The sequence below is a fragment of the Anopheles cruzii genome, chromosome 3 (genome assembly GCF_943734635.1).
Source record: "Anopheles cruzii chromosome 3, idAnoCruzAS_RS32_06, whole genome shotgun sequence".
NCBI lineage: Eukaryota > Metazoa > Arthropoda > Insecta > Diptera > Culicidae > Anopheles > Anopheles cruzii.
Window position 1 is genome coordinate 39,777,514 of NC_069145.1, and position 14,224 is coordinate 39,791,737.

At 49.8% G+C, this 14,224-nt stretch overlaps 1 protein-coding gene across 1 annotated transcript in view; it reads right to left on the reverse strand.

The window, feature by feature from the left end:
- The window catches only part of LOC128270386 (uncharacterized), a 153,627-nt gene that overhangs the window by 20,380 nt on the left and 119,023 nt on the right, over positions 1–14,224 (reverse strand). The window contains exon 7 of the mRNA XM_053007785.1: positions 11,631–11,755. Within this exon, the coding sequence (XP_052863745.1) occupies positions 11,631–11,755 (125 nt within the window). The remainder of the gene's footprint in view (positions 1–11,630; positions 11,756–14,224) is intronic.

Genomic DNA, 14,224 nt, shown 5'->3' on the forward strand with positions numbered 1-14,224 from the left:
TAGAGACGTCCAGTGGTTTTAAAGTTCCAAACACTCACAGAACACGGCCGGCGGGTGTTGGGATTTGGTGCTTCGCCACCCCCGGAACCGAAGCGAGCGCCGCGGCAATCCGCTAGGGGGGCACCACCATTAATCAGCGGGACACACGGGTTTCCCGAGGGCCGAATTTCGTAATGGAGAAAAAGCGGGAAAGTTTTCATTTCAATTTATGTGACTTTTTGCTTTCGCTCCAGCCCAGAGTCCCATGGGGGGGGGACACCGCCGCCTCCGGTTGCTTCCTTGAGAACCATGCGCTGTGCTGTTGTGCCGGTCCGGCTGGTAATAGCAGCCGCCGGTAAGCATGACGCATACGTTTGACGGCATGTCAAAAATTTGTCAGTTACGAAACTTTCCTGCACAACACACACATACACACGTGCGCCTTTTCTTTGGGTTTTCCGGGCACGAGACTGGGGTTTTTGACGGAGCCAACGCACCGGAAACGCGATCGTACACCTTTATCATACACATCACTGCCTGCTGCTGCCACGTGGCTTCGTTGTGCGGTTGCCGTTAAGAAGAATCCATTAGACTGGCTGGCGGCAGTAGACAGGACGACAGTGCCGGGGAGTGATTGGATTGAAGGAATTAAATTTTCCAACTAACGTCCCATTTTGGCACCGCTCGCTCCTCAGCGTCCCGTTAGCAAAACAAAAATCGGAGCAAATTTTTCAAATTCCAACGACTGGCAGACGGGCCGGATACCTTCCTTTTGCGGTTCGCCTGTGTGTGTGGTGCGATTTTTCACAAGGAAAATTAATGGTAATGAAATTTGTTAACGCTCTTCCCACGGGTCTCACGGCAAGGCAGGGCCTATCACCGCTAGGGGTGCGGCTCAACTCGTCCATTTCTGCAAGGCATTGAGACGGGCCCCTTCGCTGCCATATGTAAAACCCGGGGAAAGCCAAGCCACCGGTGGACGTGGGCATCGGGCTCCACCGGAATCGGTCGTGTTGTATGTATGTTTAAGACTTTCCGTCACCGGTACCGGTGGGTGGACACCGAAGGACACACCCGTGCCGAGAGTCAAGCCGAATGGTGCGGTCCTGGGGATTGAGCAAACATTGGCACATACGTTTCTCGGAACGACGCACATGGCATGGCATCCGGGGGCCGTTCGTGCGCCGCAGCGGTAGTAAAGTGTTTAGCCATCAGGGCGATTAAATGATTGTAGCGAAAAATGAAGATTACGTGTTAAAACACTTCGGTTTCTTTCGGGGCTCGGGCCCGCTTGCCGGATGAGTGATTTGAATCCATTATTTATCTACAATTAGGGCGAAGTGCCGGGCGGCTTTAAACGGCGAGGAGGGCGGGTGGCCCCGAAGTCACAGCACAGGGCAGGACAGCACGGGGGTCCGCTTTCCGACCAGGGGGGCGATCACGCCCGGAGAAGATACATGGCCGAATGGGAAATGGTCGCCAGACGTGAGTTAAATTTATCATGATTCCTTCTCTCGCTCGCTAGGTGGTTTTTCGGCCGATTTGGATGCGATCCCCAGATATACATAATTAATGAAACTTTGTACATTTTTCACACGAACCCCGTAGCCCAACGGGAGAGAGCGTTGTGATAGTCGCCAGTTAGTTGTGGACGGTAACGGCTGTTGATTTATTTACCTAGTTTCTACACTTTTGGTTCGTTTCGTGTAAACCATATAGTGTTGAGCAAATTAATAAATTGTGAAAGTGGAAATAGTTTTGAAGGCAGATGCGTGTAGCTGGATTGGTGGATAAGCTAGAACGATGAGATATGATTTGTTTTACAATTATACTATTTTTGCTTGCAAACTAGTTGCGTGTATGTTTGTCATGATAAATCTGAGATGTAGAAAGGTTTTCATCGAATAGCTTGCGAAAACGAGTTTCTATTTGAAGCTACAGTTGGAAGGTAGTGTTTTTCATTAAGTTTTCCGTACTTTCTGAGCCATGTGGCAGCTATTAAATTTGATTATCAGTAAATATGATTTATTGACATTATCGGACTACTTTTGTTTCGTTCATTTTGATGTCAACTATTATTGATTATTGATGCAGACGTCAATCTATTATCAATGAAGCGGACAGAACTTGATAAAGTTGGTTAATAATGAATGCCTATAAACAGCATCGTGCTTTTTGGTTAAAAAGTTTTGGTCTGTTGTTAATACGACTTTCATTCCTTCATTTATCATAGAAAGTCTTGTGGTTTATGAAACTTCTGACAGAAAATGGAACAAGTAAACACAAACGGTTAATAACAGTACACTGCGGTTTGCTTCAACCTTGCCACACTAACATGTAAAAAAGAATGGTTGCTTCAAAACAGTAACAAAGAGTTCTCGCAGAAGTTATGGCCAGCAATAACAACAACAACAAAAAATGGAGAACTAAAACGAGAAGCGATTTGTCGGAGAGGTCGTCGGTCGGTGTGCAATATTTTAACTTTCCGTTCTGGTCCCACCTGCTGGCGATGGCTTCAGGAAGGTCAGCTACTTCAGCGGCACCTCGACGACACGATGTGTTCTACTCAGGTAAAGGTAATCTTGTCCGATTGGCGGGTCCTTGTGGTGCGAGATGCTACACCGGAACACGGTGTACCGGAATGTTTGCGGCGACCATTTTGTTGCAATTTTATATTCATTTGAACTTTTTGATATCTGTTTCACTTTTTGCGGGTCCACGGCCATTGCACTTGGTATTCCTTGGTAGAATGTGCATTTTAATAAATAAATACCAACTTCCGTCGTTGGGGTTGCCGTGAGGACGTGAGCAACATTCGCCTGAACAGAACGCCGGCCGGTCTTGTTCCGGTTGTCTGGCTTTGGTTCAAACCACAGGTGTACCCCGCCGGGTGAAACTGCAACAAAACCGCCAGAAGGACTAGAAGAAAAAACCGCGTCGAACACAAAACCGCAGACAATGGACTGGGGGAGGCGAAAGCCTTCGGAAATTGCCAACGGGAAATGGAAGCCATCACATGATGAGAAGTGGCGATGGTTTTTACGATCGTCGGCGGCTGGGAGAGTTCCACTGGGCAGCCATTTTAACACGTCGCAGTCTCCTTCCTGGGGCCACAGTCTAGACCCAAGAGGCCCGTGCCGGTCCCGGAGCTAAGGGTGTGAACAGAGCACCAACCATTCACTAATGTGCTGACCGAGCGAGTCTGCTGCTGACCAGAATGATGCCCCTTGTGGCAAATAGTAACTATATTCTCTCCAGTCTCGTGTACATGTAAAAACGGTTCACGCCCAGCCATGGTTGAATAAAAACCCGTCCACCTTGTGCCTTCCGAGTCCATCTTGAAAATGACGTCAAATACCACGGTGGGAGAGTAAAAGACATCATCATTACGCAGCCGGTTGAGAAGAATTCCTGTACACGGAGTAGCCCAAATCGTAGCTAGTAAAAATGTGAATCACCTGATGCTGTGTGTCACACCTTAACCAATCCCTTGCCCTCCTGGAGCGCCAAAATTAGTTGCCGATTGACGTTGCCAGTCAGCAATTTTATGGTTCGACTGGGCGCTGCGTCTGTGAGTTGTGGAAGTTTCATAATGCCACAAATGTATATGCGCCAAGCACATATCTAGCAACCCGACCGACTCACAATGCACAGAAAGTCACGCCGTATGAGGTATGCCGTTAGTAGTTAGTGATTCCTGCCGGGGAAAAAGTTTTTTGCTCCTACATCGGTCAGGGGTTGCCAATTAAAAAGCAAATATTAGCTATTTGGACATAGTTTTGTTGCGCCGCTTATAGACATCGACGGCAAGGACCTTTTCGAATCGACACTATCGAACCGGAACACGTCCCCCACCATGGATGGCAGCCTTTTGCCAAGGGTTCTGGGAGCGCCTCCGATTTGACGGGGTAGCCTACTAGCCGGAAAATAATAACGATTGCTGGGAAAAGTTAATTGGAATTGCACAGCTAACGGCGCCCGGGAAGGACTGCGAGGGCAGACGGCAGGCGTCCTGAGGGACAGTCCGTTCGGTGGTCCGTAATGTACGAGTGAGTGCCGCCAGCGTTCGGTGGTGAAACTTTTACAATTAGTATTTATTTTCCATCATCATTCCTCGACTTGTTACACGATACGTGACCCTTGCAAAGCCAGCGGACCCTGGTGGAGCCACCGGAACACCAGACATTCCGCCGCCATCAAGAATTGCTTCATCTCGAAAGTCTCGACATGTCGTCGGGGGTGACCCTAACTATGTTAAGGGGTCAACAGCTAGAGTGTTACCATCGATGGGCTCTGGCTGGCTTTGGTGTGAATCAAAACTCTCCCGAGTGATGCCGTTAGTGTAGTCGTAAGTTATACTTGTGGCCGGCCACACTAACATTCCACAGCTAATCGTGGCCAGAGGCCTTCTCGTCCGCCCAACGAAGGTAAACACCGGCCAACGGTAAGCCATCATAACTAACCGCCTCTGGAGGGTAGTAAATTATCATTTCTGTCCATAAAAGTGGTATGGATGTCTCTGTATTTTTGTTCCTTCCTTCCCGGTCCGGTTGTTGTTCGCCCTTTCCGGATATCTCTAGTTGCCGCCAGGTTCTTCGCGCTGTCGACGTGCCACAAAAACTCACACGTACCCACCACACCCGGAGGCTGCCGGCTGCAGGATTTCGTCGTCAAGGGTTCGGTTTTTCGCAAACGAAGGATTTATTTTTCCTCCCAAAACGACGTGCTTCGTGGCGCGAAGTGCGCGGGGTCCCGTTATCATCTTGTTGCGCTGGCAGGCCCCACCGGTTAAGGATTGCTCTCGCAAGAATTCTCGCCCGGTCAGGGCAAAGTCAAAGATTGCCATAAATTTGGATGCCGAAGCGCGGCGGCCACCGATCATGGCTGGTAATTCGATTGGGCTCTTCATGCCCGATGACGTCTTGGTTCTCGCTGTTTGGTGGCCACAAAGAAAACAGAGGAAAGCAAAAAAAAACCCCTAGCAGCAATGGCGGAATGATGACAGTGGCTTTTTTCGCCACCACAAGTTGCCCTCGTTTTCGGTGTCGGGCTTTTTATGGGCCCGACACAGGCTACGCAGTCGATGGATTCCGCTTGCCCGTGGTGGATCCCGATTCCCGGAGGCAAGCCCGGAGAAGTGGTCCGTTTGTCCGCAAGCAATTTTCGCGCCAAACGCACAACTCCCACCGGGATGCAGCAGTGGCGGCACCGGGAATCGAACCGGGGCGATGAATTCATTCATCCCGGAACCGTCCGTGAGCCAAATAAATCACTATCGATCGACAGCGGGCGATATCGTCGCGTGGTACGGGTCGTATCCCGACGGGTTTCGAAGGCACTCTCTCTCTCTTGCTCCGATGACGGATAACGCCGAAGAAAGTGCCAATAAAGTGAAGATATTTTTCGGCGAGAGGATCCCGACCAGCCAGCGCCGTCAGTGGAAATTGATGACGCTGGGACGATGATGATGAAGGGCAAACGCAAGCGTAATTTTATTTTTATGGGCGCCGCGTGCCAATTGTGGGTTTATTTTCCTTTCATCATCGCGGCCCGGGAAAAGCGGCCTCCCAAGCCAGCGGGTGGTACATGAATGTAATCACCCTTCCCATTATGCTTAACGTTCGTTAGGAATTCGGTGCTAGGCCAGGCCAGGGGGGCTTAAACAACGACCCCTGTTAGTCCACGAACTTGATTCTTCGCGACGCGCTTGTTGACTTACGGTTTTATGGAACTTTCGGAAAACATGGCAGTTTTTATGGGATTTCAGGAGTTTATATAAAAGCACAGAGTTTGCTTCCTAAGAAATCCCTAGTCGTCGATGTGGAGCTCGTGCAACAACTTGTAATGGATAAGCCTCAACTGATCCCACCAAACGAAACATTGGGGTCAGGAAGTTCCCAAGTCCGGAGACTAAACCTTCTACAGTAAAAAAATTGATGATCGGTTCAGTACAATTGCAAGACAGCAATTGATTCTAAAAACGGATATTGTTAAATGACGGTTTATTGAAGCAATCTGTCAACCGGCTTAAAACGTGGCGGCTCAAAAGTTATTTGATCACTTGATAGTATGATAGATTTTCAACGGAATTGCCAGATACTGGGCGATTGCACATAATTTAGCAGTACTTATGAAGCCCTAGCGGTGATGCACGAACAGTGATACCAATAAAAGAGATGTTCCAAATAATCCATTTCCATTGAGAGCGCTTTCATCCATGGCAGCGTTTCGAGCAATGCTACCGGGATCGGGAGTCACAGTGCACAGCAAGCGGGCAAAAGAAGCCGAAACAATCGGCTACACACAATCCACTTACAGCGTGGGGATTGTCTCCTGTGTATAGCGACCCGGGCGGTCTCGATGACGTTCAAAAAGTTTCAATACACTTCGACTACTTACTCGGGAAATAAGTCATCTATCTCTTTGTCGGTGCGCGCCCGGTCCCAGATCCCGGGTCCCGGCTCTAATGGTGGATGGATGCAATCGGCTAAAGTTTAGTCGCTTTGAGATTGGATTAAAATTCAATTCTTTCGCCCACCGCCATCGCCGTCGTCGTCGGTCCGCACAACAAAAAACGGTGAAGTGCCCTTCCGGTCCGGTGGGGTGGAGTGCGCACCCCCGGGGGCCACACACAATATGGCGTACAAGGACGCTGCCGGGGTGCCCTTACACTGCTGACACACCGTAATTGAGAAGGAAATTGCATTTCCCGCTGGCCGAAAGCGGAATTGGGCCAGGGGCCCGGGGGTTTGTTTTGTTTCTTTGTAGCCGCCCGGCCCACGGCCCTTTGGCCGATGAGAGGATATTTGACGTTTGACGATAAAATGGCGCCCGGCCAGGGCGGCGACGACGACGACGACGACAGGCGACACAGCAGCAGCAGCAGCAGCAGATGGAGCTTTTCTAGAGTTTTATTGCTTCGCCGAGCATTCGGCTTGCCTTCGATGTTGCCGCCGTCTCCTGCTTCGGGAGTTGAAAGGTTTCGGAGAGAGAAAAAAAAGCAGGAAGAAAATAGATTTTTCTTCGCCCTGACAGGAAAGTGACCAGACACACCAGACCAGTTTGGTGGGCCAAGGGTTGGAGCGAGACTGGCGCGGGTGCAACCGAAGGAAATGATTGCACACTCTCTTTCGGGAAGAGTATCCTTTGCCATCGACCGAGTGCTGCCGCCTAACCCAACAGCACCAAGAGGTCCAACGGGTTAAATCTGTTCCGTTACCGAAACACTGTTGCCAACCGAACCGGACACCGGTCGAAAAGTTCGGCGTTTCAAGTGCCATTGGCCACCACGACCGCTGGGAATTGCGCTTTTGCGAGGCGCCCTCTCAGCGCACGTGACCGCGATTTCAGATCGGGGGCGATATTATTCACCACCAAACCCCGACCGACCGACCGCATTTCGCTTTGCAGTATTTGTTGAGGACGGGACGGCGAAAAAGGTCTCGCCCGTCTCGGCCCGTCTTATGTGCTAGACACAACCCGAAGCAAAGCCGGATCTCCTCACCAAATTGTTGGGTCGTAAAAATCAAGAACGAAAATATTACGAATCCGATGGCGTCGGTTTCGTCCTGCGGAACACCTTCGGAGCGATAAATTCCGGTTTAGCGTCGTCGGACAGCGCTGACAAATGTGCCGGATGTTCCGGATGGGCCGGCCAGGCGGCTCTCGTTCGCACTGTTTTGGGTATGTTCGTCGGAACGGTGCGCAAATTGGCACTTTGTAGACCCGCCGCCGGAAGGGCCGGGGAGGACTGGTGCGAGGCGGGTGCTTTATCTTTCACCCCTTTCACAGCGGCGGGCCCGTCAATCCATCCTCGTCATCCGGCGCTGTTTTTCAGCAGCGGCAGCGGCGGTGTAAAAAACATTGCATACCTTTCAGGCGCAGCCCTATTCATTCTCATTCATTTCGGCAAAGAGCGTGCGGGACGCGGAGGGCCAAATAAAACAACAAAGAAACGTAAGGTTTTCATTGTAGAGCCGGTCGCGGGATGGGCACAGCAACCGGTACCGTAATTTTCGCCGCCAGAACACGGAGCCACGAGCAAACAATGCGCTCGCCGACAGACGAAAGTTAGAAAGTCTTACCACCCGGCGGCCCGTTGCCACGCGGAGTACATCATCCTGCCCGGGCACCTTTTACGACCTGTCATCTGTTTGCCGGGTGCGCCCGGCACGGGCTACTGATGCTATTAGTGAGCGCACGACACAAAGAAATGGCGACCCATAATTTAGCCAGCAAAACTTTCGCTTTCGTTTCAGAACCCGAAAACAGCCGGGCGCCGCAGGGTGTTATGCTGGTCAGGTCAGGGGCAGCAGGCAGTCCAACACGTCGAGGTTGATGGCCTGCGCCTTGACTGCGCTCCACAAGCAGCCGCCGGTGGAAGTTCTCTGACGAAGTTAAACAATAGCATACCTTGCAGGCGCGTGCCCACAGTCCCGGGTGGGAGGGTTCGGGCGTCAAAGTTAGTCGCTTATCGAACACACACACACACACACTGCTACTTCCAGTGCGGCTAATGAGTCCCGATGATGCTAGTTTTGGAGCCGCGACCCAAAAAAATGTTACCGACAGTGCCCCGGCAACAGTTGGGCGGCCGCGGGGACTTCTTTGTCACCGTCGTCATCGTGGGCCGCCGATCGTGCGAGAAGCTGGAGCACGAACACGCGAACTGACGGACGACGGTGTTGATGCACACGCGAACGTCCAATCGTCGCCGACATCGGTCACACTAAAAACCACCCGGGGGACAGCGCGCGGCCAGACGCAAAAAAAAACTGGACAGGAACAGGCGAGACCAAGCGGCTAGAAAAAGGAAAATACGAACCAAAACAAGGCACCAGTCAAATCGAAACCATTGAAAGCAGTGGCGATGGCGAAATTTTTCATCCGAAAACTCACTCACTCACCGACTCCACTCGAGTCCGCGCCGAGAGGGTTTCACAGATCTCTCGAGAGTCCCCCGGGCGCGGGCTGCACATTTGCATTCCGAGTGTTGTTACGCCAGTTGACGTCCGCCGCGGCGTTGTCGTTGTCTACTGCCAGCTGCTGACAGCGCGCGCCAATGGAACCGACGACGACCCTCCACTCGGGTTGGCCGTGGTCCGTTCATTTAGGCCACCAACACGGCAACTGTACAGACGGCTCGAGGCGAAAGCGTTATGATGGTGTCGAAGGATGGCCGCCAGCCCAAATAGTAAGAGGACCAGGACTACCAGGAGTGCTGCAAGCCAACCGTACGGCCCCCAAAACATTGTCCGAGAGTGTGCCAAGTTCCGCACTGCTTCGTTCAAACAAACAAGCTTTGTGTGCTGCTGTGGTGGCCACCCATTGCTAGCGAGTCCATGCATTTCGTACTTTATTACCCACCTAGGGTCCTGGCTCTGTAGCGAGAAGTCTTGGCACGGACGTCCGGGATCAAAATCAATGGCGGCTGTTGATTATCGATGCACCGATGGGTTTTCAATGTGACTCAAGAGGCTCCATTTTGAATCGATGAACCGGGCGTGGTAGTGCTTCGTTGAAATTGGTACCGCTGTTGTGACGACCCGATGCGGCCATGCAAAATATCCGGGGCTTTCGGGGCTTCCAAGCGTTCATGCGGAAGATCGGGCACGAGGCGGTCCCGGTAGTGACTGACTTCGCTAGCCGGGCCGGGACTACTTGAAGCACTCGAGCATTAAAATATTTCGCCGATGAGAGATCGTGCAATCTTTGACGTTTCCCGCATAATCTCCGGATCTGGCTCCACGGTGAGCCTCACTTTTTTATAGTTGCGACTTCCAGCGCCATCGATCAAACTTCCACCCAGCGGGCGATGAGTGGCTGGGTATCGGTGGCAATAAAATTGGATGGTTCCGTTCCGACCGATGGGAATCCATATGCCCGGGTGCCGTTGATGAAGCCTTCCGAGCGGCCGGGCCGGGCAATAAAGAGGGCTCCGTGTCTTCCAGTCGATCCGGGGCCCGGGGCGGAAAATCTGCGTCAGAAAGCGCATAAAGCACCATCGGTGTGTGGCCTTGCCCGGCCAAACGGTTTAAAGACACAGCTCCTCCCAGCACTCCGCGTACGGTGGCCTCTTCGGGAGAAGGCGGGTATTGAAATTTAATGGAACGCTGCTCCTACACCACCCGTGTCTAAGCCAATAATCATAAAAACGGAACTTTTGATAGCGGCGCGTCTGGCCAGCAAGCTCACCGACCAGCGGGCAAGGAAGTTTTGGCCACTGCGGAGAGCGACGCGGAGATGAGCGGCCATAAAAGTTGATGTGGCTGCTTCCGTGCCCGCCACATGCTCCGATCCGGCCCGCCCCGAGAACGGCCTACTCACGCCCGTCGCTGACAAGTGTGTTAAATTGGATCTAGATAGGCTAGGAATCCATTCCGAGATTTGCCATAGATTAGCCGGGCCCCAATTACGGCGGGCGCGCTCCCAACATAATAAAGATCCCCGGAGCAAGTAGCGATTACTTTTCCAAAACCAACCCCCCGGTCCGGGGCGGCCAGTGTGCCGTTGAAACATCATATTGACAACGCGCGGGACCTTATATGTATCGAGCCTTTGGTGTTCTGGTTAGTAGCGATAGTCTTATTGCATGCAATGCTTTTATAGTTCAGTACTAATCTTCAAAGCTGTTAAAATTTAAAGATATTCCACTTATAATTTTGTGAATTATTGTGCTCTCGACTGACACTAGTTTTGTTGCTTTAAAAAAAAACAATGGATCAAAAACAATTTGGTGTTTAAATTTGGCACTGCTTCTTGATGGGAAAAAATACCATTCAAGCGAAGCAATGGCTTGGAAACTCTGCTCCATAAGAAACAACAATAAAAAACCTTGGTTGGCTGACTTCAAACGTAGAGCTGACTTCAACTTCGTAGAGACATCGATCTTGCAAAACGCAGTAGACGTCCAAATGAGGTGGCGGAACATCAGAAAACATAAAAAAAATCCACAAAATCGTTTTGAATGATCAAAAAGTCAATGTGCGTCAGTTAGCTGACATTGTAAAGATATGATATGAGCATTTGACTATGAGGATGCTCGGTTCAACGACCGTTTCGATGATTCTGAGCAGAGCGGACATGTTTAAACATAACAAACCGGGTTTTTTGCATCGATATGTGACAATCGATGAATCATGGATCCATCAATCTTGAGACGGTAAATACCATCAACATTGAATATTATATAGCGTTATTGAAGCGCATTTGAAGGACGATATTGCAAAGAAACGACTACAAAGAAACAAATCTTGTTTCATCAAGACAACGCTCCTTGTTACAAGTCAATCAAAACAATGGCAAACTACATGAATTGAACTTCGAAATGCTTCCACATCCACCGTATTCTCCAGATTTGGCTCCCAACGGCTACTGGCTGTTCGCAGACCTTAAAAAAGCCGGTAAGAAATTTCGCTCAAATGTAGAGGCTATCGCTGAAACTGGGGCCAATTTTGAGACACCAAATAATCGTTTTACAAAAATGATAATCAAATGATAGAGCGGCGCAGGATTCGTTGTGTGGCTTTTGATCGAGATTAAATACACAATTTTGAACAACAAAACGCGTTTTCTTTCTTAGGACCATATGTTAGTTGTACTTTTGAAGCGATTTGATAGTCCCCACCCAACTGAACGCCCCGCGTACTTACTCCATTTTTCTCGCAAACGCCTCCTGCGTTCTTGAGGTCTCCGGTCCACGCCAGCCCAAGCGTGCCCATTTCGAAGTCCCGGTAGGTGAACATGTACGCCAGACAGAACGCATCGTAGTCTTCCTCTGCAAAGAGAACAGATATTACATCGAGAGAGACAGTTAGTAAAACAACGTAAGCCATGACCACGGGACGGTGTTGACATTTTCACATTTTTGGAACGAAATCTTTCAGTGTGTTTCAAAATTTGCGGTTCAGAAAAATTAGTTTTCAGGTGGAAAATCGTAAGTGCTCCTCAATTGTTGGTGAACACATCGGTGGAACAGTAGAAGCAGAAAACACCCTCCGGAAAGAACCGAACGGTTGAATATTTCCACGGGAAACGCCGTGCTCCAATTATGCCCTGCTGGTGTCAGCCACGAATGTGCCCCGGAATTCGGCGCCGAGTGCCGGCGTTCGGTGTGCAGGCGCTGCAGCACTGCACCTGGGTGCCGCCGCCGTGCCGCATTCCGATATTCTGCATCCGGGGGCCACGAATTTCGCGCTTCCGCCGGTTCCTGCTGCGCGGTGACGTTCCGATATCGCGCGAATGGAGCGAACGGGGCTTAAAACACTTTGTCAACTGGCACACCGCGCCGGAACAGCTGGATTACCGGCGCTATTTGCCGCTGTTTTTCGACGGGTACGTGCTTTGCCGAATTGCTGACATTGTCGCGCGGCTTCCGTGCTTTAGCGCGTTCGGTTCGTTCGTTTGATTCCAGGTTGTGTGAGGCTCAGTTTCCGTACAGCGACCTGGCACGGCACGGTGTCAGCGATCTACTGGCGGCAGGAACCGAAAGACAAGTAAGTTCGTCCTGTGCCAATTAATCGATGTATTAAACAGTTTTTAGTCGGGCATTGAATGGGGTAACGGACACTTAACACTTTCTTGCCGTGAAGTGCTAACAAAATGATCTAATGAAGTTTTCTATAAGTTCTCCGGCTCGCACCGTAAGGCAACAAGAATTGGAGCTGCTCTTCAGACAGACGGTTAACGGTTTCATTACTCTTTCAAGATAGCTCAAATTGCGGAGCGTAGAACCCAGAGTGGCATTATTTGGATTGAAACCTTGTTAGAAACTCGCTCAGATTGTGAGACAACAACACCTTTAAATTCTGTACACAGACTGGATGATTGCCATTGAGTCAGGCTAAGCTTGCTACACTCCTCTGTAGACCAGCCTGGATGCGATTATACGTGCAAGTTGAATTCTTAATTTGTATCTAGTTCGAGGATCTGTTCAAGAGGATTGTTGATGGACATGGATAATTATGTTTTCAGCAGATCTACACAAGTGCTTTACTTCCTTTTTTTTCTTATATCCGGCTAAATCTTGGCCTCGTTTCGCTTAAACACAACATTGCGGATTTCAATTGTAACAACATCTGCAGTCGTTATTTTGTAGTTGTGTCCGTGAAGATGGAGAATAGAAGAAGAACGAGAATACAACAATTATGGATCATAAGACCACCATTATTTCTACCCTCTTAAACTCAATTAGTCCCTGTGGCGTTCGTAGAACTTATTGCGTGGCAACATGCTTTCCTTGAATGAATCTTATATTGAAATATTGTATTATCCACTAGCAGGCCCGGCGAACTCTGTTTCGCCCCAGAGGCAATGGGCCCCCGGTGATAGGAGCAGTCGGTAACGCTCGTCCCTGTATCGCAGCTGGCCATGGGTTCGATTCCCGATTCCGGCGTTCCAGGGGGTTGGCGCGGGACTAACAACCCGGCCCGTAAAAACGAACGTTTAGAAAGAGTATCAGAGATTAACATTGTCGCTGGTTGGTGCAGGCTAAAACCGTTCAACGGTCGTTGTCCAATAAGAAGAGAAGCACTTCATTTCGTCAGCTTATCTTGGAATTACTGGCAGTGTTTGGCGGAAATTTCAGGACAGTAAAATCATTGCCCCTCCAAAACATCTCGCAACATGCGCCAAACATCTCGATTATATACGTCATTCAGTTCACGATTTGGCGCTGGCATTCCTAATCGTTAGCTGGTATCTCCTCATTTATCTCAAGATCAGGATTTCTGGAATTGACACGAATTTAACCCTTCACCACTTTTCCCAAACAAAAAAAAAATCCAAACACTCGAACGCATCTTAAATAAAACACGGTACGGTACAATGGTTGGACACGGTACGGTACAATGGACCATTGTAGTGTACCATTGTACGGTACAATTTAACTATTTTTAAGAAAATACTTACTGATAAATGTTTCCCTACGATTAAAATTACTCATCGAAATAAGAAAGTGCTTAAAAATAATGTATTCAAAATTATTTCTACGCACGTTAATTTTTTTACGACGCGAAGGATGAAAGGAGATATGAGAGCCGTCGAATTGTCGAACTGCAAGAGCGGGGTGGAAGCTTGAAAGAGAAGTAAACAATTGCTCACAGTGGCGGATCGCGAGAATAAGTATGGAGGCTCTCTCACTGGTTGACAATTTGCCAAACTATTCGGCGTTCGTGAGAGAGAGTGTAAGCATACGCAAGAGGGAGACAATTGCTTGCTGTTTCGCTCTCTGTCTATCGTTTGTCGA